Consider the following 22,388-nt stretch of genomic DNA (forward strand, 5'->3'; position numbering starts at 1 on the left):
GAAGAAAGCATCATTATCACAGGAGATGACAGCCCTATGCACGTTACTGCCCTTGAAGACCTTTCAGTGCAACAAGATGTGGAGGTGGAAGACAGTGGTATTGATGATCCTGACCCTGTGTGGGCCCAGGCTAATGTTTGTGTTTGTGTCTTCATTTTTAATAAAAAAGTTTACAAAGTAAAAAAGAATTAAAAATTTTTAAACAGAAAATCTCTTATAGATTAAGGATATAAGAAAGAAGATATTTTGTACAGCTGTACAACATTTGTGTTTTAAGCTGTTATTACAAGAGTCTGAAAGTTAAAAAAATTAAAAAGAGTTTACAAACTAAAGAAGTTACAGTAAGCTGAGGTTAGTTTGTTAGTGAAGAAAAAATATTTTTAATAAATGTAATGTAGCCTAAATGTACAGTGTTTATAGAGTCTACAGTAGTGTACAGTACCATCCTAGGCCTTTATGTCCATTCACCATTCACTGATTGACTTACCCAGATCAGCTTCCAGTCCTCCACATGTCATTCATGGTAAGTATTCCATACAGGTGTGCCATTCGCTATCTTTCATACTGTATTTTTATTGTACCCTTTATCTACATTTGAATATGTTTACATACACAAATACCATTGTGTTTAAGTTGCCTACCGTATGCAGCATGGTAATATGCTGTACAGGTTTGTAGCCTAGGAACAAGACGTCATACTGTATAGCCTAGGTGTGTAGTAGGCTATACCATTGAGGTTTCTGTAAGTACACTCCACGAGGTGTGCGCAACAATGAAGTCACTTAACATTGCGTGTTTCAGAATGTATCTTCATCACTAAGCAACGTATGACTGCATATACTTTAAATAGCATGTCACACTCATACATAAGTGCGCACACGCAGACAGTTAACACTCATAAACTCACATAGCTCACACGTCAGTTTCCTTATCAAAGGCCCCAGAAACATCTTGCAGCATTACATGCTACCTTGCATATGCCAATTATCACCACTTAGGAGGCTTGAGACTATAAGTATAAAGTTTATATGGTAGTAATTAAAAGACTTACTCTGGAGTCAGATGGCCTGGATTAGAATCCCAGTTCTGCTTTTATAATTTGATCTTGGAGGCGCTCATGAGAATTAAATGAGATAATGAATAATGAACTCAGAATGGTGTCAAGCACGTGATGTGCACTCATTAACTCTATCATTATTATATGGCTTGCAAATATTTACTGTTTCCATTTCACAGACAAGGAAATTGAGTCCCAGAGAGTTGAAGCAATATGTCCAGAACCATAAGAATGATAATAAAGATGGCGGTGGTGGGGATAATGGTGGTGTTGATGACAATAATGGTGGTGATGATAGTGATGACAATGATGGTAGTGATGATGATGGTGATGATGATGATGGTGATAATTATGTTGATAATGATGATACTGATGATGGTAATGATAGTGGTGATGATGATGGTGGTGGTGATGGTGGTAGTCATGGTGATGATGATCGTGATGATAATGAGCGATGATGGTGGCGATTATGTTGATGATGATGATGATGATGATGATGACAGCAGTGATATATAACAGCAGATACTTATTTAGCACTTACAAGAGCCTAACATTGTTTTCAATGCTTTCATGTATATTATCACATTTCATACACATAACACTCATATGAGATTGGCACTATGATTATCTCCATTTTACAGTTGAGGAAACTGAGGAACATAAATGTTAAGTCCCTTGCCCCAAGTTGCGTAGTGAGTGATTCAAAGAACCATATAGCTCTGGTCAAGGAGCCTTAACTCCTCTGACTTCCCTTCTACTTGTCTGTGAAATGGTAACAACTATGTCTCCCTCAGAGGGGTTGTTTCTAGGACTGGGCATCTTTGCAAGCATAAATGGTCTTTGCAAACCATGAAACTATCTACAGATATTGACAGCAGTACCATGGATCTAGGAACCCCACAGAAAGCTTGGCTTTCAGTTTCTGTGCTCAGAGAAGCATCTGGATTTCTGTCTGATTTTCTTGGGAACATTCACAAATGCCAGAGTTATTTGAAGAAAGTGCTCAGAGAGAGATGGTCCTGGGGCCAGCAAGGGTAGAGCCTTAGGAGCAAACTGGTTTGCATGACTTCTTCTAGCAATGAGGAAAGTTACATCTCAGTTCAGGATAAGCTATGTTACACTGCAGTAACCACCCCCAAATCATCTCGTTGTCATTAAATTTCCATCACCATTCAGCAGGAGGTTCTGCTCAGGGTTGTAACTGGTCCCCAGACTGATGGAGTGGCTAACATCTTGCATTTGCCACTCTACCAGAAGGAGAAGATTGCTCTGGAGGGTCTTCCTTTGGCAACTAAGTGCTTGGCCTGCAAGTGACACATGCCAATTCTGCTCACAAAGTGAGGAGTCAGAAGTAACACACTCAAGGGGACCAGGCAGAGCAATCCTACCATGTAGATGGGGACAGGTGGGGACAGCTGGAAATAGCTGTATAGCAGTACTAATGATGGCCACAAGGAGGAAAGAAGCAGCAGCTAAAGCCTGACACAAGGGGAGTGCTATGCTCTGCAGCCAGAGCTGCTGGGGTGGATCTGCCTGCTGTGGCAAGCACACCTGGTCCCGAGAAAACTTCCCTCCCAGGGTAATGTTCCAGGGAAGACATGGACTATGGAGTCCTAGAGATCTGAATTTGGAAGCTGGTTTTGCAACAATTCTGTGTAACCATGGATGGTTATATCCTCTTTTGAGTCTCAGTTTCCTCATCTGCAAAACAAGGTAAGTCCCCTACCAAAAAAGATGTCAAGGAGATAGCACCTATATTGTGCTAGACACCATGCCTGGCACATGCTGGATGCTTTAGAAATCATGGATATTCTTCTCCAAGGATTAAGACACCTATCCTCCACCCTGGCCCCAGCCTCTGAGCCTGGCCTTGCCCACCTCTCAGTCTATCCCACCCTGTCGGCCTCCTACTGTCATCAGGTGTCTGCAGTCCTGTCATGCCTTGCAGTGATGCTGGCACATCCCTTACCCATGGAAGGAGAGAGGGAAATGATGGCTACCTGGCAAAGGAGTGAGCCAAGGAAAACTTCAGTGGTTTATACGCGTGCTCATTAATGAGGAAAACAATTATCCCCCCAAACCTAGGGACTTGATGAAGAAGAGATGTTCCAAAGTAGCACAGGTACCCTCATCCTGAGAATCTGCCTCTCCCCCAAGCTATGGCTGCCTCTGGGCCCAGAATGATAGGTGGGCATCCTCAGCTCAGGTGGGTGGAGAAGAAGGGGTGGGCGTCTGCTTTCCTCAAGCCCATACTTCCTCAGCCTCCTTATCTTCTCTCTTTATTCTTTCTCCCAAGCACATGTTTACACCCCCATATCTCCAACTGCCACCCATAAGTGTGCAGCTCCCAAATTGCTCTCTGGCCCAAACTTCTCTCTCAAGCTCCCAGCTCATATTCTCCTTGCCTCTTGGGTATTTCCATGTCCAAGTCCACAGACACACCAAGTTCAGCCTGTGCAAACCTAACTCATTTTCTCTCCCAGTCCACCCCAACCTGGTCTTCCTCCCACATTCCCCGTGTAATTGCATGAACATTTAAAGACATCCTTTTGTTCAACACAACTTTAACATCCTTTCTCTAGCAGACCCTGTGCCAGGAGCTGGGGATACAAAAATGAAGGACATGGTCTCAGTCCTTGGCAAGTTCTCAGTCTAAAGGGAAAGACAGACATGGACCAAGCACTGTGAAGCAATTGCAGGGACATACGGGGGCAAAAGAGGAAGTAATCGACTTGGTAGTTGAGGCTGGAAGTGGTTAGAAAAACCTCCCAGAGAAGCCAACTTGAAAGGTAAGCATCCTGGGAACAGGTGGCAGGTGGCATTCCAGGCAAAGGGAACAGCAAGTGCAGAGCCGCTCAACATCACAGCACATTCAGAGAGCACAGCCATCTGTGGCTAAAACATCAGGTGCAGAATTGGAGGAAAGGAGTGAGTAGGGGTAACTAAGTGCAAAAGTAAACAGGGGAAAAGTATTTCAGTGTCACTTCACTATGTCCTGAGAATAGATTCCCTCTACTAATGGGGGCACATTGACAGGACAAGTGTGTGTGTCTCACCAAGGAGTAAGGGATCTCTAGGATCCCTGGGGACTCCCTTCACCAAGTCCAGGTTCAACAAAACCTGCAAAAATGGGAGGTCCTTTCCTTTTACCTTGCATCTTCTGTTTTCTTTTGGCTTATGCCTCCCCTTAACTTGTGCTGGCCATGACCTCTTAAGGCCCTGACTCTTCCTCATTTTTCTGTACTCTTCCATAAACTCTAGTCATTCTGGACCCTTGGGTTGCCTGGTCTTGAGTTAAGTCTACCCCAGGTCCAGCCAGCTGAAACCCAGGGAGGCCCATGGCTGCCCTTTCACTATGGAATTTGCACAGATGAGATGGATAAGGGAAACAGAGGGGTTTGAGTAGCTCAGCCACTTCCAAGTCTAGTGCTGCAGCAGGTCTACAGGGCCTTAGAGGAAGCACTTGGACTTTATTCTGAGGGCAATAGGAATCCATGGATGGATTCTAAAGAGGAAAGTGATAAAGCTAGATTTTTGAATTAAACTGATGATGGGAAGATGCTCTAAGTGCTTGGCAGTGTGGGCCAGAACATTCATGGAGGAGGTAGCCCTAGCCCTTCTGCCCATAAATCAGAGGCTCTGGGGCACAAAGTGCACTAATGGGAGCTAGTCACTAAAGAAATTTTATTTCCCAGACTCATGGGAGGCAGAGCTCACTCATTCCCACTTCTTCATGTAGACAAGGAGGAAGAGTCTTGCTCAAAGTCATTGTATGAGAGTCCAAGCTGAACTTGAGCCCGATCTCTAATCCAGTGCTGCACAGCTTCTGCGGCTGAAAGCCTCCCCACCTCACAGAAGGGAAGAAGCCATTTCTAACTTCCTACAAACAATTGGGAGCCCCCACCACAGCTCCTTTATGAATGCAGCCTAAACCTGTCACCCCACTTCCTCAACATCCTATTTTTCTGGACTAACATGCAAGGACAGAGACAGCCAAATCAGCAAGCCTCCCACTGTAAAAACTAGGTGGTAGAGAGGTAGAAATCCATGATAGGAGGCCCTAACACCCTTTCTGGTCCCTGAAAAAAAAGAAGCATTCTGAAGCCCACAATTCAAACATGCAGACAAGCACGCACATACAATACACACATAGAAGTTGCAAATTCAGCCAAAACCTTTCAGAAATACCTCCAGGCTGCACTGTCTGTCCATGTTTTAGCCAGTTCTCCCTGGAGAACTCTGGGTGGGGATCCTGAGCAGAGACCACCACACAGATCAGTTGTCCCTTAGTCCTGCTCAAAGACTTTCTTTTCCTCTCTGGGCTTTTTGCCTCTTAAATCTCCTCTCTGGCATGTACCCTGTCTCTTGGCCGCTTTCTGTCTCTATTTCTCTCTGTATCTTCCTGGATCTTAATGAGTCTTTCGTCTACGTCTTCCTAGGTCTCTCTGGGTCTCTGCCTTGGTCTGCGTGTGTCTATGTCTCTGTCACGCTGTCTTTTTCTATTTTTTTCTCTGTTTATATGACTCTTTTTCTGTGGCACCATTACAGACTAGCAGAGTAGAAAGAGCCTTTGGACTTTATCAGGCCCAAACCGGTACCTGTGAAAATGAGGACATTGGAGCCCCACAGTAGGAAGGGACTTACCCATGAGCATGCATCCAGTTTTGTACTATTATGACTAAAGCCTCTCTTGTTTTATCAAAACTAGAGTTTTCCATGCCAGTTTGTACTTGTGCCAAGTAGAAAGGGGAGGAACAGAATAAGGAAGGCAATGGAGATTCTATAGCAGCTAGGTGCAGTAGCAAGAACCTTGAACCAGTAGATAAGAACTCAGTTCTAGTAAGAGTAAGTGAACATGCTGCTTAACCTCAAGCATGGCACTTACCATCTCTGAGCCTCAGTTTCCTCTCCTGTGAAATGGAGATAACTAGAGCAATCCTGCCTGTTTCAAAGGTCTCTGATTAATTTCTTATTAGAGAAAGGATGTGGAAGTATTTTGGAATACATTGTAAAGCATCAAGCAGGAATGGAGGGCAGGACAAGGACAATGACTGATGACTGATAATGATAATGATAGTGATGGTAGTGATAGCAATGATAGTGGTGATGATGGCGATGGTGGTGGTAATGAGAATGATGATGCTGATGATGAGAGTTGTGATGATGGTGGTGACAGTTATGATGATGTTGATGTTAAGGCTGATGATGGTGGTGATGATGGCGATGGTAGTGACAACAGTTGTGATGATGGTGGTGATGTTGGTGATGACAGTAACAAGGGTGATGAGAGTTATTATGAGAGGGTAATCATAACATTAGTGATGATGGCAATGATAATGGTGATGTTGGTAATGAGAGTTACGATGATGGTGACAATGATGATGTTTGTGATGATGGGGGTGAGAACTGTGATGATGGTGGTGATGATGGTGATGAGAGTTATGATGATGGTAATGTTGGTGATGACGGTGGTGATAATGGTGATGTTTGTGATGGTGGTGGTGATGCTGGTAATAATGGTGACAGTGGTGATGGTGGTGATGAGAGTTGAGACAAGGAAGACAATAGTGATGATAGTGATTGTGTTCACAAAAAGAAAATGTAATGCCCTGGATCCAGCCTTCTGAGAATGACATATAAAACAGTGAGCATACTTTGGAGACATCAGCACTCCTTCCACCTCATACCGAAGAACTTCTCCCCATCCCATACCAACCTAGGCCTCCAATAACACCTTCTCCTCCAAGTTACCCCAATTCCCTGATCCAAGCTCCAGACCCCTCAGTCTTCCCATCTCCTCAGCCCCTTCCTTGCAGGTGTCACTCTATGCTGAGCCCATGTGTGTCACCTCCCTCTCTGCAGCCTCAGCTGCTCTCCCCTGGCCACCTCCCCAGCCTGTTCTTTCCCTGGACTCACTCCTACACCCAAGAAAGGAGAGCACACACAGTCACCATAGCTATTTATACCTGGAACACTTTATGTTTCCCTGCCTCGGCCTCCTTCCATTCGGCACCGCCCTGCAACCAGCTTTCTAATACAGGACAGCCAGAGCTCTTGCTGCTGCCCACACCCAGTTCTTCGTTGACTTCTGCAGCAAGGCCACTATGGGATGTAAGAGGGTTGCTCATAAGGTGGAGGCAAACCCAATTCTCAGCCTCAGTTTCCCCAACATGGGAGTGATCCCTTAGGCTGTGGAGACTATGAGAACAGTTTCCTACCATGCATAGATGCAGGGTCAGTGGCTTCCAACCTCTGATGACACCCTTCCAGTCCACAGCAGGCTGGAGACAAAGGAGTGCAGCTGTAGGATGGGCAGTGTTCTCTGTGTCATGGGGCAACTAGTGCTTCTTCCCATAGCCCTCTCTTTAGCACAGAGAAAGGATCAGGACCAGTCAGGGGATTAGAAGGGATTAAGGGCAGGAGAGAAACAGAGCTGTCAGACAGAACTGAAGGCTGAAGTTCGGAGCTCCAGTGTCCTCATCCTAGTAATGCCTCCCATCTGTTGTGCCTCCGTCTTCCTTTTGCAGAAGGCATAGCCTCTGACAGATGCAGAAGCCTACTGAGTGGCCTCAGTGCACAGGGGGACAGGGGCTGGCAGCCTCCTACTGTCCTGGCCTCCCCTGCACTGCCTCTCCCCGCCATGGCTGCATCTTTGATAAGGACTGCTTGGGAATCAATCACTCTCAGCGGAGCCAGGCCCCAGCCCCTGACATTCCAATTAAATGTTTCACTCTGACCTTTGTTGCATCATCTCAGCTTGGAATAACGTCATCTATCTTCTGTAGATGGACAGAGCCTATGGGCCAGGCAGCAGAAACTAGCAGCCACCAGTCCCCAGAGCCACCTCATCACCACAGGGACACATTTCAATCAAAGGGAACTGCAGCAGTAACACTCTCAGGTAGAAAAGCCATCATCCTTCCCAGGGACAAGCATTCATCTCTGCTGGAGGAAAGAAACAGCCTGAGTCCCCGCCAAGGGAAGCCCCGTGTTTATCCTGCTGCCCTTCCCATTAGTCGGCTGTCAGCATTCAGCTGGGAACTCTGGAGTCCCAGGTGGTGATCAGTGGGAAAAGGAAGACCAAGGACAGGGCTGATGGAACCTGGTTAGAGCTGGGAGACAGCCCCCCGCAGGGAGTGCCCTTGCCTGATGGGGGACATCCAACCCTTCCCGGAGGCAGCCCACATACTGAGAGGGGAGAAGATGCCTCAACAGTGGAGCTTCTTCCAGACTGATGGAAAGAAGGACCCTCCCTTCTGATGAGGAAACAGTCCTTCCTGGGGAGAGCCTAGTCTGAGAGACACAGAGAAGACATGGCCCCTCCCTGGCTGCAGAGACACAGCACTTGCCTTGTGATACTCCATTTGAAGGGGAACCTTGGCCTCTGCTGCATCGTGGGTATCCCCCCTGCACTCCCCCTGATAGAGGGCCTGGGGAAGGTGAGCCCCTCAATGCAGGACTTCCTAGAGGAACATTTGTAATCTTTGACATCAAACAGGCCTGACCTGGGTTCAAATTCTAACTCTGTGTTTTCCTTCCTGTGTGTCCTTGAACCAGTGACTCAACCTCTCTGAGCCACCTCTCTTTACCAAGAGAGTGGGAACCACCTTGAGAAGGAAGTGAGGTCATGTATATGAAACACAGAACGTCTGACACACTGAGACCCTCAGTGGAAAACAGTGTACTCTGGGTGAGTCCAACTCAAAGGACAGGGAAAGGGAGCAACCCAGGTCGCACACGGTAAGAACCAAGTCAGCATCAGGGACCAGGAGTGGGGCCCCCAATCTGCCACACCCCTCTTGGGACTACCAGAAGGTGGCACAGAGGTCAGATGCCCAGGAAGCATACTGAAGACAACATGGGGAACTAGATTATAGGGGCAGGGACCAGGACTCACCCCCAAGACAACTCCAGGTTTAAAAATTAGAATCTATTATCCCAGAAGCAACAGAAGAGGTTCCTTGAACGCCCCCACCTCCAAAGAACTGCTTCTGAGCTGGCACTGTTTCCTATGGGGTTATTTTTAGTTTGTTTTCCCAGTAATGATTCTTTTGGGTGGATTTCAGGGTTGTAGCTGGGTGCTCTCTGGGAGACGGGCGCGGTATCCATACAAAAAAAAAAGGGTTGTTATTCATAGTAATTCAACTGGATTTGTAAAGTTATTATTAAGCATTTGTCACCACAAAAGTCACTTTGATTTGGCTTTCCTTGGAGCTGTTCTTTCTGCCCAATTTTGCTTCCTTGTCTTACAAGGGAGGCCTAGAGTATTTAAGAGGCCTACCCAGAACACACAGAAAGAAACAGAGATGACTCTTCTCAGGAAGAGAAAACAAACCCTTTGAGACTTACATCTCAGAGGAAGAACATGATGTGGATATCAATGATAGCAAACATGCACAGAGCACTTACCATGAGCCAGTCACTGCTCCAAAGTGCTTTACAACACTACAAGGTATGTGCTATTAATACCTCCATTTTACAGATGAGGAATAGGCACAGACAGGTTAAGTAAGTTGTCCAATGTCACACAGTAGACAGCCGAGTTGGTATTTGAACTGAGGCAGCCTGGCTCTGAGACTTGGGTTCAGAACCACCCAATGACAGCTCCTGGTGACCATCTGAGAGTATCTGAGAGACAGATGGTGAGATGGAAACGAGGACAGGGCCCCCGTGAGACCAGGGTTAATTTTTGTGTTCTGTTCTGCAAGCCTAGAACGTTACTTCACTTGGCCTGGGGAGGGAAGGGGGATTTCCAAGTGAGGAAAGCACTCTGCAGGTACCACCAAAATCCCCTTGAGGATCCCCTGCTGATGGACGTTGATGCGGACACAAGAAGTCCCAGGAAGGTCAACCTCAGACGGCATTTATAATCAGATGTGCTGTGAGCTGGTGAATTGAACACAGGCTTTAAAAACAAACAGACTTGAGATCAAATCCCAGCTCTGCCAGTTTCTAGCTACATAACCTTGAACAAGTGACTTTCCCTCTGGGAGCCTCAGCTTCCTCCTCTCTAAATGTAGATAATATTTACATACCACTCAAGATGCTAGAGAAGCTTCAAAGAGGCTTTGGATAGAAAGTACCTGAGACAGTGCAGGGCCGTGGTGTCTGAACTACTGCCTGTTTTGCCATATGTTTGTTTGTTCAGTAAATGTCTAGGAACGTTTACTCCATGTGTGCAGCTGTGTTCAATGTTATGGAAGATTTAAAGATGAACAAAATGTAATCTGTGTCCCTCTATTAATCAATTATTGCATTGCTATAAAGAAGTACCTGAGGCCGAGTAATTTATAAAGAAAAGAGGTTTAATTGGCTTCTGGCTCTGCAGGCTACACAGGAAGCATGGCACTGGCATCTGTTTCTGGTGAGGGCCTCAGAAAGTTTCCAATCATGGAAGAAGGCAAAAGGGAGGGGCAGACATCACATGGTGAGAGCAGGAGCCAGAGAGAGAGAGAAGCGGGAGGTGCCACACTCTTAAAACAATCAGATCTCATGTAACTCAGATCTGGCAAGAACTCACTCATGATCTCAAAGACAGCAACAAGCTATTCATGAGGAATCCGCCCCCTGTGACCCCTCCCACCAGGCCCCACCTCCAACACTGGGGATTACATTTCAACATAAGATATGAGGGGACAAACATCCAAACCACATTAGTCCCTATAGATTTTGTAAGTGAATGAGAGGAAGCCTAAACGAAGATCAGATGGACTTTAACTATGAGGCCGACAGTGATTGATTCCACCTGGGGTGGATGAAATAGACTTTACAGAAGGGCCCCAAGAAGAGATGGGGAAGGAGGAACAGGCATTCCAGTAGAGCAAAAGGGCACTGCAGCAGAGAAAGGCATGACTGATTGGGGAAGAATGGCTAAAACTGGGGAGGGTGGGCTGGAAGGTATGTGTCAAACCCTAAATGCAAATCTGGGGAATTTGGGATTAATCCTGTGCGCAGTGTGGAGCCATAGATGGGTTTTTAGCAAGAGGAAGACGTAAGGGAGCTGAGAATTAGATCTGGGAGGTGGGGTGGAAACTTGAAGCAGGATTCCCATCTTAAAGGATCTGGAAAGAGAACCTGGGTTTTGATCTCCACTCTGAAACGAACTCCTGTGTGAAATCAGGCAAGATACCCACTGCTGTGGCCCTCTCATTCCCCCTGTAACGCTAACAGGATACCAGGATGGCCTCTAATGGCCCATCTGGCCGTATAAGTCTATGATGTGAGGGCTTCCCCTCTTCAGAGCAGACCTGGCTTCCTCTGCAGTCCTCAGCATGCCTGGCTTCTCTCACCCTCCCAGCAGGCCCAATTGGCCCTTCTGCCCAGTTCAGGAATCCTGGGCACTGCCAACCCCAGGAGCCAGGCAGAGCTGACTAAACTGCCAACCCCAGGAGCCAGGCAGAGCTGTTGTTGCTGGCTCAACAACAATCAACTGGGAGGTCACGGGCAGTTGATCAGGAGGCCATGGAGAGAAGTTGGGCCCCCGGCTCTTCCTCTCCTACTTGTACCTGGCAGCCAAGTTGGCCAACAAACAAGAAGTTGAGGAGTTTGTAACCATATCAGTTTGCTGCCGTTTAGCTGCTGGGCTGGGGCAAAGAAAGTGTGCTTGCTCTCTTCGTCTCTGTATTTCTGTCTCTGGTTCCTGCTGTCTTTCTCTGGCTCGCATCAGGCAAGTGCTTTGCCCTGGAATTAAATGAAGCTGTATGGGGGTGGGGAGGAAAAGAGGGGGAGGGGAGAGCAGAGCCCAGCCTGCATGGCTCAAGTCCAAATCCTCCCTTGGCTGGGTGCCCGGGGTGGTCCTAGCTTACTGTCCACGTGGGCCAGACGGAGGAAGAGAAAGGGGACAGCTAGAGTCAGGGCTGGCCATGGGGTGGGGGTTGGAGGAACTGTGCTGCCTGAAGAGGAACTAAAGGTAGAGATTCTAGGGAAATGGGAGTAAAAAGATCTGTAAGCAGCCCATACAGAAGGTTACCCATTTTGCAGAGAGTTGAATTGCGTTGTGCAACTAATGTTGGCCATGAATGTGGGGTCGGGGTCAGGGACTGTGCACAAATGTGTGGTGTTGGGGTTAGGGACTATGCATAAACACACTGATAAAATGCTTCGTAAGCATCCCAGTGTCTTTGGCCCCAAACATGTGAAGTTGTATGACTGAATATAGTAACCACGAGCGTGCACGTCACCACAGATAGGTATCTTTGGGCACAGAGGCAATGGGCCTGCTTCCTCTCCAGCCCCTTTCCTAGCTTTGCCCCAGCTCTCAAATGCCCCAGCCATGCAGAAACACTCACTCTCTCCTGATCACACTGTGTCCTCCCTGGATGCAGGCTTTAAAATGTTGTTTTCTGTTCTTGCAGCAGCCTCCTTCCCTCCCTTTCTTCTCCCCACTTCCCCAAACCAGCTTGTCCTTCCCTCAGTGCAGCTCAAAGTCACCTCCTTCAAGAAGCTTTCCCATATCCTGCAGCACCCATGTCCTAGGCTGAAGTAGATGCCCCTCATTCCAGCCCCAGGGCTCCTGTGCTTCCCTCCAGGGCACCCACTGCCACTGGGCATCATAATCCTATGTGTCTGCCCACTTCCCTCTCCCACACAGTGGCAAACTCCTTGAGGGCAGAGTCCATCTCGTTCATCTAGCATAGCTCCAAACACACAGTAGGTGATTAATAATTCACTTAGTCAGTAGCCATTAACTGAATACTCAACAGACATCAGGCAAGGGGCATATGACAAGGGTCAGCGCAGATAGTGCCTGCCTTCCTGGGTCTCCCCTTTATGGGAGGTGACAAGCAAATCAACACAATCTGAAAGCTGCTTAGATGTGGGAGACACAGGGCCTTACAGGTGAACTGAATAGGGATGGGAGGGTGGGCAGTGTCAGGGAAGGTTTCAGAGAAGAATAAATGTCCAAGGTGAGGCTGAATGACTGGATGAGTACATAAATGCAACTGATAGAATTGGAGTCCAAGGTCTGGTTCAGTCCAGCATCCACACTGCATCAGGGACAAATCCCTGCACTGCATCAGGGACAAATCCCTGAAATAATTACCCAAGGAGCCTCATTCTCTCCAGGAAAGAAAAGATGGGTTTCCAAGTCCAAGACAGGGCTGAGCCAGGCAGTGAAAGTTTGGGAATGGGCACACTGTGGGGCAGGGAGCCAGGCATATCCTTACATGGGGTTATATTCCTGTCTGTGCCAGTAACTGGATGTGTGGACTTGGGCCTGTCACTAGCTCTCTCTGGGCCTTGGGTTTCTTAATTACAAAAATAGCAAGGGGGTGGATTCTGAGCAATAATCTTAATGAGAACATGACCCCATCGCAGGGGGGATTTACTGTGTAGTGATGACTAGGCACTCAAGGTGCGGAGAGAAACTAAACAGAAGGAAATGTGGTCAGAACTTGAACTCTGCCTGATTCCAAAAGCTCTGTTTGTTCCTTTTTTCCATGAGGACATATAACCATTTTGCAATGTGTCTGCGAACTTCATAAAGAAGACCCCTGAGCTGAAATGTGAAGATAGGCAGGATTTTAATTGGTGGAGAAGAGCACAAAGGAAGCTGGGTAGAGCAGGAACAAAGGTGGGGAGGGAAGAATGAGGCTGGCATGAAGAGGAGCATTCCTCATGATGGTGGTGGCAGGGAGTTCGGCTTGGCCTGGCTGGAGCAGAGGAGTCACGTTGGGGAATGGTAGGAGATGCAGATGCCTCTGTCCTGCAGGATTTGGTAGGGGTGGGAAGTGGTGGGAAGAATCAGGGCTCTGAGGTCCCAGCCCAAACCCTACCACTCAGGGTGAGGCTGACATGGCAGGTGGAGGAACTCCAGCCTCAGCAAGTAAAAGGGCATAGTAAGAGTTGGGACTGCCAAGAGAAGCATCAGGGGCGTGGGTTGTGGGCTCCCAGGCTCTGGAAGATCACGGAAGTGAGGTGCCAGGCAGGGTCCTTATGGGAACACAGACCCAAGACCCATTTACTGGGACTGGGTAAAATCAAAGACCCAGTTACTGAAGTCAGTGAATATGGATAAATAATCTAGTCAGTTTATTTTGTTGAGCACATATACCAGGCACCATTCTGGGCACTGGGGATACATTGGTGAATGGTTCATATAGAATCTTGGCCTTTGGGGAGCTTACATTCTGTCGGAAGAGACAGATACACAGGCATATTATAAAGTAAAATACCAACTGCTATGAATCCAATTAAAGTGGCATAAAAAAATAAAGCAATGGAGGTAGAACAATAGTTGCATTATTTTGTATCAACTCATCGTATACCGCAGAAGGTATCTCCAAGGAGGTAGCAGTTGGACAAAAACCTGAATTAAGTAAAGGAGCAAGGGGTTAGGGGAAGAGCATTCCAGGTGGAGGGAAAAACAGGTAAAAGGCCCTGAGGCAGGAATGTGCTTGATACATGACTGCAGGGTGGCCTTTGTGGCTCCAGTGTAAGAAAATAGAAGGGGGAAATGGGGAAGAAATGAGTTTGGAAAAGCAGCTAGGGGTCAAGTCACATAGGCCTGTAAACCTTATTGAGCAGTTTGGTTTCAATAATAGCAATGGTTAACCTACACAGAGCATGCAGTGGTGCTCAGTACAGTCAGGTAATCAGTATACATTTACTAGTATTTTTAAAGTGCCTGCTTGGGGGAGTTGGTATGATTATCTCCATTCAACAGATGAAGAAACTGAGACTCAGAGAGGTGTGGTGGTTTAAAAGAAGAAGGCTGTAGAATGAGTGATGGGGCCAGAATGTTAGGGTGTCCCTATGTTCCATTTTGCCCTAAATGGTCCACTTAAGACTGCTGCTCCAAAGTAATTTTAGCCCATTTATGCCCAGTGTTCCATTATTGGAATGCTAAGCATGTGGGAATTATTTATATCCTACTGCTCCAGGTCATTGCCAAAATCCAATTGCAAAACTTCAAAAAATTGCAACCTCAGGCATAAATGGGTTAACAGAACCCCTTTTTACTCTCAAATATATCTTCTACCTCCAAAATTCATATGCTGAAGTTCCAACCCCAAGTAACTCAGAATGCAACCATCTTTGGAGGTAAGGTCTTTAAAAGAGGTGAGTAAGTTAAAATGAAACCATTTTCATGGGGCCTGAATCCAATATGACTAGTGTCCTTATAACAAGAGGAAGATAAACCATGATTCATGAACACAGAAAAATGACCATATGTGAAAACACAGCAAGAAGGTGTCCATCTTCTAGCCAAGGAAAGAGTCCTAAGGGGAAACCAACCCTGCCAGCACTATGATCTTGGACTCCAGCCTCCAGAATGGTGAGAAAAAAAAACTGTCATTTAAGCCACTCAGTCTGTGGTATTTTGTTACAGCAGCATGAGCAAATTGATACAGTTGCCTTGCCTTCTAGGACTGGAACCCAGGTCTCTGCTTGGCAAAACCATGTGCTGGCCATCGTGCCACGCTGCCCTTCACTGCTGACATTCTCCTGCCCTTCACTGCTGACATTCGCTATTGGTCCTGGAATCTGAGCTGGGAGCTCAGCCTACAGGGGAAGGCAAAGCAGCCCAGCTGCATGGTGAAGGCTGGACAATTGCTACAATAGCCATGTGTATGCATAACTGTGTACTAAATGGGGTGAAAGTCCAACAGCATATAGGTGTGAATCTGGGTACTGGGGAAGGGGAACAAGAGGGTGAGCTGCTCAGAACAGTACTGCAGAAAGCACACTACCTTCTCATCAGAGGTGCCTGTGCTCTCAGGGCCCCTGTGCTGGCCTCCTTCACACACTGCCCTCCCCGTGTTGAATGGCCTATTTATGCCTGGTACCCCACTGCCCATAAACATGTCCACCCAGAAATGATAGCTTTGTCATATATGAAATCCTGGGCCCTCGCATATCAGAGTGAAAATGGCTAAATGGGTTACGTACCTGAGCTTTGGAATCACATAGATGTGGTTTTGAGTTGTGATTCTGCTACTTTCTAGCTCTACGACCCTAGGCAAGAAACTTACCTTCACTGAGCCTCAGTTTTCTCATCGGAAAATGGTAATAATAACAGTATCTACTTAACAGGGTTGTAGTGAGGACTCAGATAATGCATGCAAAATGCCTGGCACAGTGACTGGCACATAAAAAGCACATACTCATTAAGATTAGCCATTAATATTTCTAGGTTCTCTATATAGGTTGTGAAAGCTCTTGAACTTCTGCCATCTGGGCCTTATCTGTCTTGTTCAACCTATGCATTCCAGTACAGAAGCATTCCATAATGCTTCACACACAATTAGAGCTCAATAAAAATTTCACAGGATTTCATAAAATGACTGAATTAACAGGCCTCCATTTTTGCAGCTGTAAAATGAAAGGGCTAGCTTAGGAAATCTCGGAACCCCCTTGAGCTGAGACAGAGTAGGATTCCAGGGTGATCCCAGGAACGTGTCTTCATGATGCTCCACATTGGCCCGTCTGATTGTCTCCTGATGGTAGGCATTCTGAAAAACAGAGGCATGCTGAAGGACAGATGTCACCTGGCCCATCATGAGGGCAGGTCAGGCATGGGAGGAAGTGGGTGTCAGTTTATATATGGGTCCTTGATAAGCATCCATGCAGGGCACTGGGGCCTGGGACAGAACCCTGCTTGCTGCCTGGTTCCTTGGCAGGAGGACAGGGCTGTTCCAGGCATCACCTGGGAACTGGTGACTGAGATAACCTCCAACCATTGCCAATCCTCTGTCCAGAAAGACACAAATAGAATGGAAACAGCAGAGACACTACCACCTTAAGTTGATAAGGTGCTCATCTGGGATGGAAGGGTACACACATGCCAGGTCCTTTCTCCAGCCTGGGCTCCAGTTGGGGTGGCTCCTCTGACTTCCCCTTATCTAGGCTCCAGTGGCATCACTGGTTGGGAATCCATAACTAGGACTCATAGGTAAGGCTGAGGGCAGTCTGCTGGGGTAGTAGGAAAGGCAGAGGGAATGTATAGAACCCCTTTCCAGGTACATGACATGCAGGATTGGAATAGCTGAAACAACTGGCTGTCTACCTTGTGCCAACTGCCTTCTCTCTGGGCCATAGGATTTACACTGCTGAGAATGACAGGTCCATGGAGCACTAGAGGTTGGAGTCATATTTTATTCCTCAGGTGGGCTATCGGCTGCCCTTCACTTCCCTGAGGCAAGGAGGAGGAAAATCTGGCATTTGGAGAGTCAGATGATCATCAGGCCCATTGACTTGGCAGACGGCTTCGATCCAGGAAGGGTAGCTCCATATCAGAGGTACAGGAAGAACCTGGGGCTGAAATTGTATTCTCTAAAGATAGCAGGCTGCTCCCTCACCCTTTCCAACCACAGGCCTCAGTCTTCTCCATAAGATGGGCAAAGTGCATGATGCCAAATCACACCACAATTGCAGGCAATTAGAAGCTTAGTGTCTGCCTTCCCTTCTAGACAGTAAGTTCCATGAGGACAAGAGCTAGTTTTGTTTTGCTCACTGTTGTACCTACAATGCCTGTGATGTTGGAGATATGCACCGTACTATTGTGAAAGGGAGGGACAGAGACAGAGAGGAAGGGAGGGAGGAAGGAGGAGAAACAATCTCGAAGGAAGGTCTATTTTCCTATCACGTAAGAGCTATGGGTGGGGTGAGACGGGGGTGCAGAGAGAAGAATTCGATGTCTGAGTCCCTGCTCACCCTGACCAGAACACCGTGCTGTTTCCACAGACAGCTGGGAGAGGGGTGGCATTGCTGCCCCTCAGACCCCAGCGTCAGCTGGGAACATTTGAGGAGAAAGGAAATTTGATCCACAACACAGAGTGAGGTGTGTCTTGGGCTCGGTAAAGCACCTCATCTCTTCCCTCTGGCCATGCTCAGGCTCCATGTCCCTTCTGATAGGGTACTGGGCATGGATGGAGGGCCCTCCCTACTTCCTTCCTCCTCTTCCTGAAGCCCTCCCCTACCTCAGGAGGTGGATCTTTCCCCTTTCTCCCCAACACAGAGCCTGATTGCTAGCTTGCTTCTCAGTGGGTTGGTGAATAAGCCCTTGGGCAACATTAATTGCCATCAGGCATTAGGGGCCTAATGAGAATCATCTTCTTTGACGACTGCAGCACCTTTTATCCCCAGGGCCTCCAAGAGCTGGCCAGCTCTCCCCAGGCTGCACCTTCCCCCAACTTCAGACAGATGTGGGGGTGGGGGAAGGGCCAGAGCAGCCCTCTATAGGCCCTGGTACCAAGCGAGGCAGCAACAGCCAGCAGCCAGGGAGGAGGAAGGCTTCCAGGAAAAATGCAAACACATTTTCCAAAAACAAAATGTCACTGTCCTGGATGAAAGGAAACTCTCAGGGTCAAGAGGGCTAGCATGGAGTCAGGCAGATGGAGGGTAGGGTTTGAGCACCCCAGCTGGCTTTGCTCTGATCTGGCCCCACAATCTCACTCCAGTTGAGTGCAGAGGTATAAAAGGGTGACCCTCAAGATCCATATCCTCCCCAGTAGGGATATGCCCATGGGGTTGAAGACCCTGTCCCTCCAGAGTAGGGTGGAATTGAAATGCACCCTCTGGGGATTGGGCCTGATACCCAATGAAGCTATAAAATCACTGCCATGGATCCGATGCCTGGTTGACAGATGAGGGGTGAAGGTTGACTTGTCGGGTCTGATCTAGGTTGCACTCTAATGGAAAGGGCCTGATAGCGGAACAAATATCACTCCAGCCACCCCTCCCCCTAGTCAGCAGGTGCCTGGGTGAGTATGCAAGAGGGGCAGTTCTCCACCCCCACGGCATGCCTCTTTAAAGGCTTGCTAAACAACCTGTAGGAAAGCACTGTCCCCTCCTCTTCTCCATCATCCTTCCCCAGCAGCGGAATAAATAGGTCTCCCACAGCTGCGCCCCGGACCCATCCCGCAGGAATCTGTGTCCCAGAGCCCCCGCAGCCCGAGAGGAGCTGGGCACAGCAGCGAGGCTGATTCCCAGCCTGTGCCCAGCGGACTCTGGGGATGGGTGTAGGGTGCCCCCTACCCGCGCCTCTGGCAGAGCGGCTGCAAAACACCTCCGGCGCCCGGTGGGGAGCGTGCATCCTTTGAAAAGGGACATCAGTGACTGCGCTGGCGTCTGCCTTGGAGAAACGCAGCTGCCGGAGCTGGCCAGCCCCATTCGGGTCCCAGCGCTAGCAGGCGTTGGGAAGGAAAAATCAAACATAAAATAGGGGCGAGCGGAATCGCGAGGTCGGCCCTTGGCCAGAGTCTCATTAAGGAGCCGCGCGCGCCCCCAGGCTGGGAATGCGGAATGGACACGTGGACAGAGGAGGGGGAGCTAGGAGTGGGGGGAGTCTCCGTGGCGCGCAAGCCGTGGGCCGCGCGCTTCGGGCCCACGTGACCACGGGGAATCTGGGAGGGGTGGGAGCGAGCGCGCCAAGCTCGGGGCCCGCTTCTGCCCGGGTGGGCGCTGAATCCCGGACGGAGGAGGAGGGCGGGCGAGCGCGAGTGTGTTTGTCCCTCTCGAGTCATTTACGGCGGAGCAGCCGGCGCGAGCGCCGAGGAGGCGGCGACAGCGGCGGTTGCTGCTTCGTGCAACTGTGGCTCCCCCCACCTCCTCTTCCTTTTTGCTCCTCGATTCTTTTTCTACCCCCACACACGTCCATGGGGAGCCGGCTCCCCTGCCGGCACCTCCTCTCCTCGCGGCCCCGTAGGCACCAGCTGCCGCTTCCCTGGCCGCAGGCTGCGCTGGTGCCGGCTGCCCTGGCCCCTGGCGCCGCGCCCGCCTCTCACCGCCCGCAGCCCGGACTGGCGCGGCGATCCGCTCGCCCAAACTGACTCGGAGAGAGCGGGAGCCGATGCCCGGCAGCACCGAGACGACGGGCGAGCGGGCGTCCGGGGGCAGGGCGAGGGCGGCGGGGAGAAGGAGGCGTCGGAGACTCTGAACCCCAGAAAAGTTCAAGGTTTGTGCAGGTTCCCCCAGGGAAGGCGAGGAGCGAGGCGGGGCAGCGCGCACCTCTGCTGAGACAGCGAGACCTGAGCGGAGAGCGGGGTGGCCCGAAGCTGCCGCGAGCTGCCGGAGCCCCTCTGCATCTTACAGCGTTTATGGTCATCAAGCCGGAGTCGACGCCCTGGGCGGGAAGGGCTCGGGGCAGGGCCATTAGCCGGCTTTCTCGCTCCTTCGCTTCTCCAAGCCCCATCTACATGGGGCAGCCGGTTCTGGCCTCGCCACCCTTGCCCCAACCGCCGAGCGGCTGCCTGGGCAGGAGGCGCTGACCTGGCCTGTGTGGAGCCCGGGCCCTGATCCAGACTGGAGAAAGCGCGCTGGAGCCGAGGAGCGAGGCTTGCAGAGGGGACAAACATCTGGCCGCCCGCCTCGGGCATCCGGTCTGGGCGTCGCCTAGGGTGGTGGCGACCCGCGTCGCCAGTCTCAGCACCGCACGGAAACTTTTCCTTCTCCAGATGGATTAAAGTTCCCCGGATTTTCTCTTTCTTTGAGAAAGACAGCATTCATTTGCACCTGACCTGGGATTTTTACGCTGGGCTGCTGCAGGGGCTTAGAGGAAGACAGCGGCTCTATCCATGTGGGGTTACTACCGAAACCGAGGAAACTGGGGCTTGCGTTGGAAGTCTGCACCCTCGAGTGAGTTCGGATTGGAGCTGGGCCGTGGGGCCGGGAGATTCAGCACTGGGCTCTAGGTAGCCTCCGGGACGCCCGCGGCCACCGGGCTCGGGACTGCACGTGCGGCTCCCCCCGCGCCTCGCAGATCCTGCAGGGGGCACCAGCTGGGGGAGGTGGAGGCTCCTCCCGCCCGGAGCTGCGCCCCCACCGGCTCCGAGGGTGTAGCCGCCAGGGCCTGGGACGCCCCCTCCCTGCAAAGTGTCCCCAAATTGCACTCTCTGGCCCCGGAGCTGCATCTGAGACAGCCGGGCGCCACGGCCGCCCTGAGTTGGATGTGACCAAGCCCAGCCTGGGGCCAAGTCGTCGTCGACTGTTGCCCTCTCGGACCCCTCCCGCCCCCGCCTCGGCCATGGCCCCGGGGATGTCGGGCCGCGGCGGCGCCGCCCTGCTCTGCCTCTCAGCGCTGCTCGCCCACGGTAAGTGTCGCGGCGCGGACTCGGGGTGAGGATGCGGCAGGCGCCACCGGAGGGGGCACGGGGAAGACTGGGGAGAAGAGCACCCACACCGCCTGGACTCGCAGCCGCCACTCCGGGTTTGGCGTCTCGGGCTGCAGCTCGAGTTACCACCAGCCCCCGAGTCCTCCGGCGAGCTCAGCTGAGGGGACCGAGCCCGGCACCAGGAAAGGGTGGGGGGAGGGCGTCGCTCCAGTCTCTCCGGGTTATAAAGAAGGGTTCGAACCCGAGGGTCTGGGGGCGTGTCCGCCCACGGAAATCTAGAGGGATCCGAGAGATCCTCCCGATCGCGTCCCGGCCGCCCCCCGCCCCAGTCTCCCCCTGCGGCCAGCCAGCCTGGGGGCTGTTGGGATCCGCCGGTATCGCGTCTTTCCCCGCCCCGGGCGCGCAGGCCGGTGCGGGGCCGCGCCGCCCCGCGCCTCGCTTCCTGCCGCGGTCCGCGGGAAGGGAAGTGGACTGACTCCGGGCCGGGCAGCCGCCGCGGCTCGCACGCCCACGGTCCTGTGAGCTGCATCTAAATGGCCGGCTTAGGCGAGCCCGGAGGGCGGGGGTCTGGGCACCGGTACAGGCCGGGGCCGCGGGCGGCGCGCGAAGGGAGCGGGCTCCGCGCTCTCGCATTCTGCAATCTGTTGCGTCTGCTCCCCAGGCTCACCCCGGGCTCCGCGGTAAAGCGGGTGGGAGAAGGAGGGACAGGGGATGGTGCGCTTTGGCGGTGGGATAGCGGGCATACGGGTGGCGGGCAGTGGGGCTTTGAACAGCCCCCAAGAGTGGGAACTCAGACCAGACGGAAGGAGGCTGCAGCGGGCCTTCCGCAAGCTGGAAACGCTCCAGGAGGCGAGGGGCGCAGACCGAGGAGGGAGGGAGACAGCTCCGAGGGGAGAATGGAGAAGCGGGGCCCTCTGCTCCCTCCTAACGTGAAACCAGCAGACCTGGGATACATTTTCTCAACCAGCAAGGCGTGGCGGGGTTGGGGGGCGAGGGTGTTTCGGTGCTCCACGCTGAGGGCTGAGCCTCAGGCAGGATGGAGGGCACTTAGATGGAGGGGGCAGTGGGCTGTCTGCATTGGTGGAGCGCCCTCGATGTGCCGGCCTCAGCTCTTGCCCAGATCTGCCCAGTCCCTAAGAGCCTGCCCAAGCTCGCCAGGAGTGTGCCCAAGATCTCTAACCAGCGGCCTCTTTCACCCTGACCAAAGCGCATTCTCAAGGTTGAAAGAATAAGAAAAGGAAGGGGCTCTCGGAATTGTAGGGTCCTGGGGCTAGGAG

At 50.8% G+C, this 22,388-nt stretch overlaps 2 protein-coding genes across 2 annotated transcripts in view; one reads left to right on the top strand and one right to left on the bottom strand.

The window, feature by feature from the left end:
- Positions 1-16,695: 16,695 nt before the first annotated feature.
- On the bottom strand, positions 16,696-19,216 carry TMEM132E-DT (TMEM132E divergent transcript). Its single transcript, XM_011747378.3, is given in 3 exon segments — positions 16,696-17,556; positions 18,826-19,150; positions 19,153-19,216. Coding segments are annotated over 3 exon segments (480 nt in total). The 3' UTR covers positions 16,696-17,465.
- Positions 19,217-19,428: 212 nt separating this feature from the next.
- LOC105485217 (transmembrane protein 132E) overlaps positions 19,429-22,388 on the top strand; it is a 59,824-nt gene continuing 56,864 nt past the window's right edge. The window contains exon 1 of the mRNA XM_024793912.2: positions 19,429-21,090. Within this exon, the coding sequence (XP_024649680.1) occupies positions 21,024-21,090 (67 nt within the window). The 5' untranslated portion in view covers positions 19,429-21,023. The remainder of the gene's footprint in view (positions 21,091-22,388) is intronic.

This window comes from Macaca nemestrina, chromosome 17 (assembly GCF_043159975.1).
Source record: "Macaca nemestrina isolate mMacNem1 chromosome 17, mMacNem.hap1, whole genome shotgun sequence".
Lineage (NCBI taxonomy): Eukaryota > Metazoa > Chordata > Mammalia > Primates > Cercopithecidae > Macaca > Macaca nemestrina.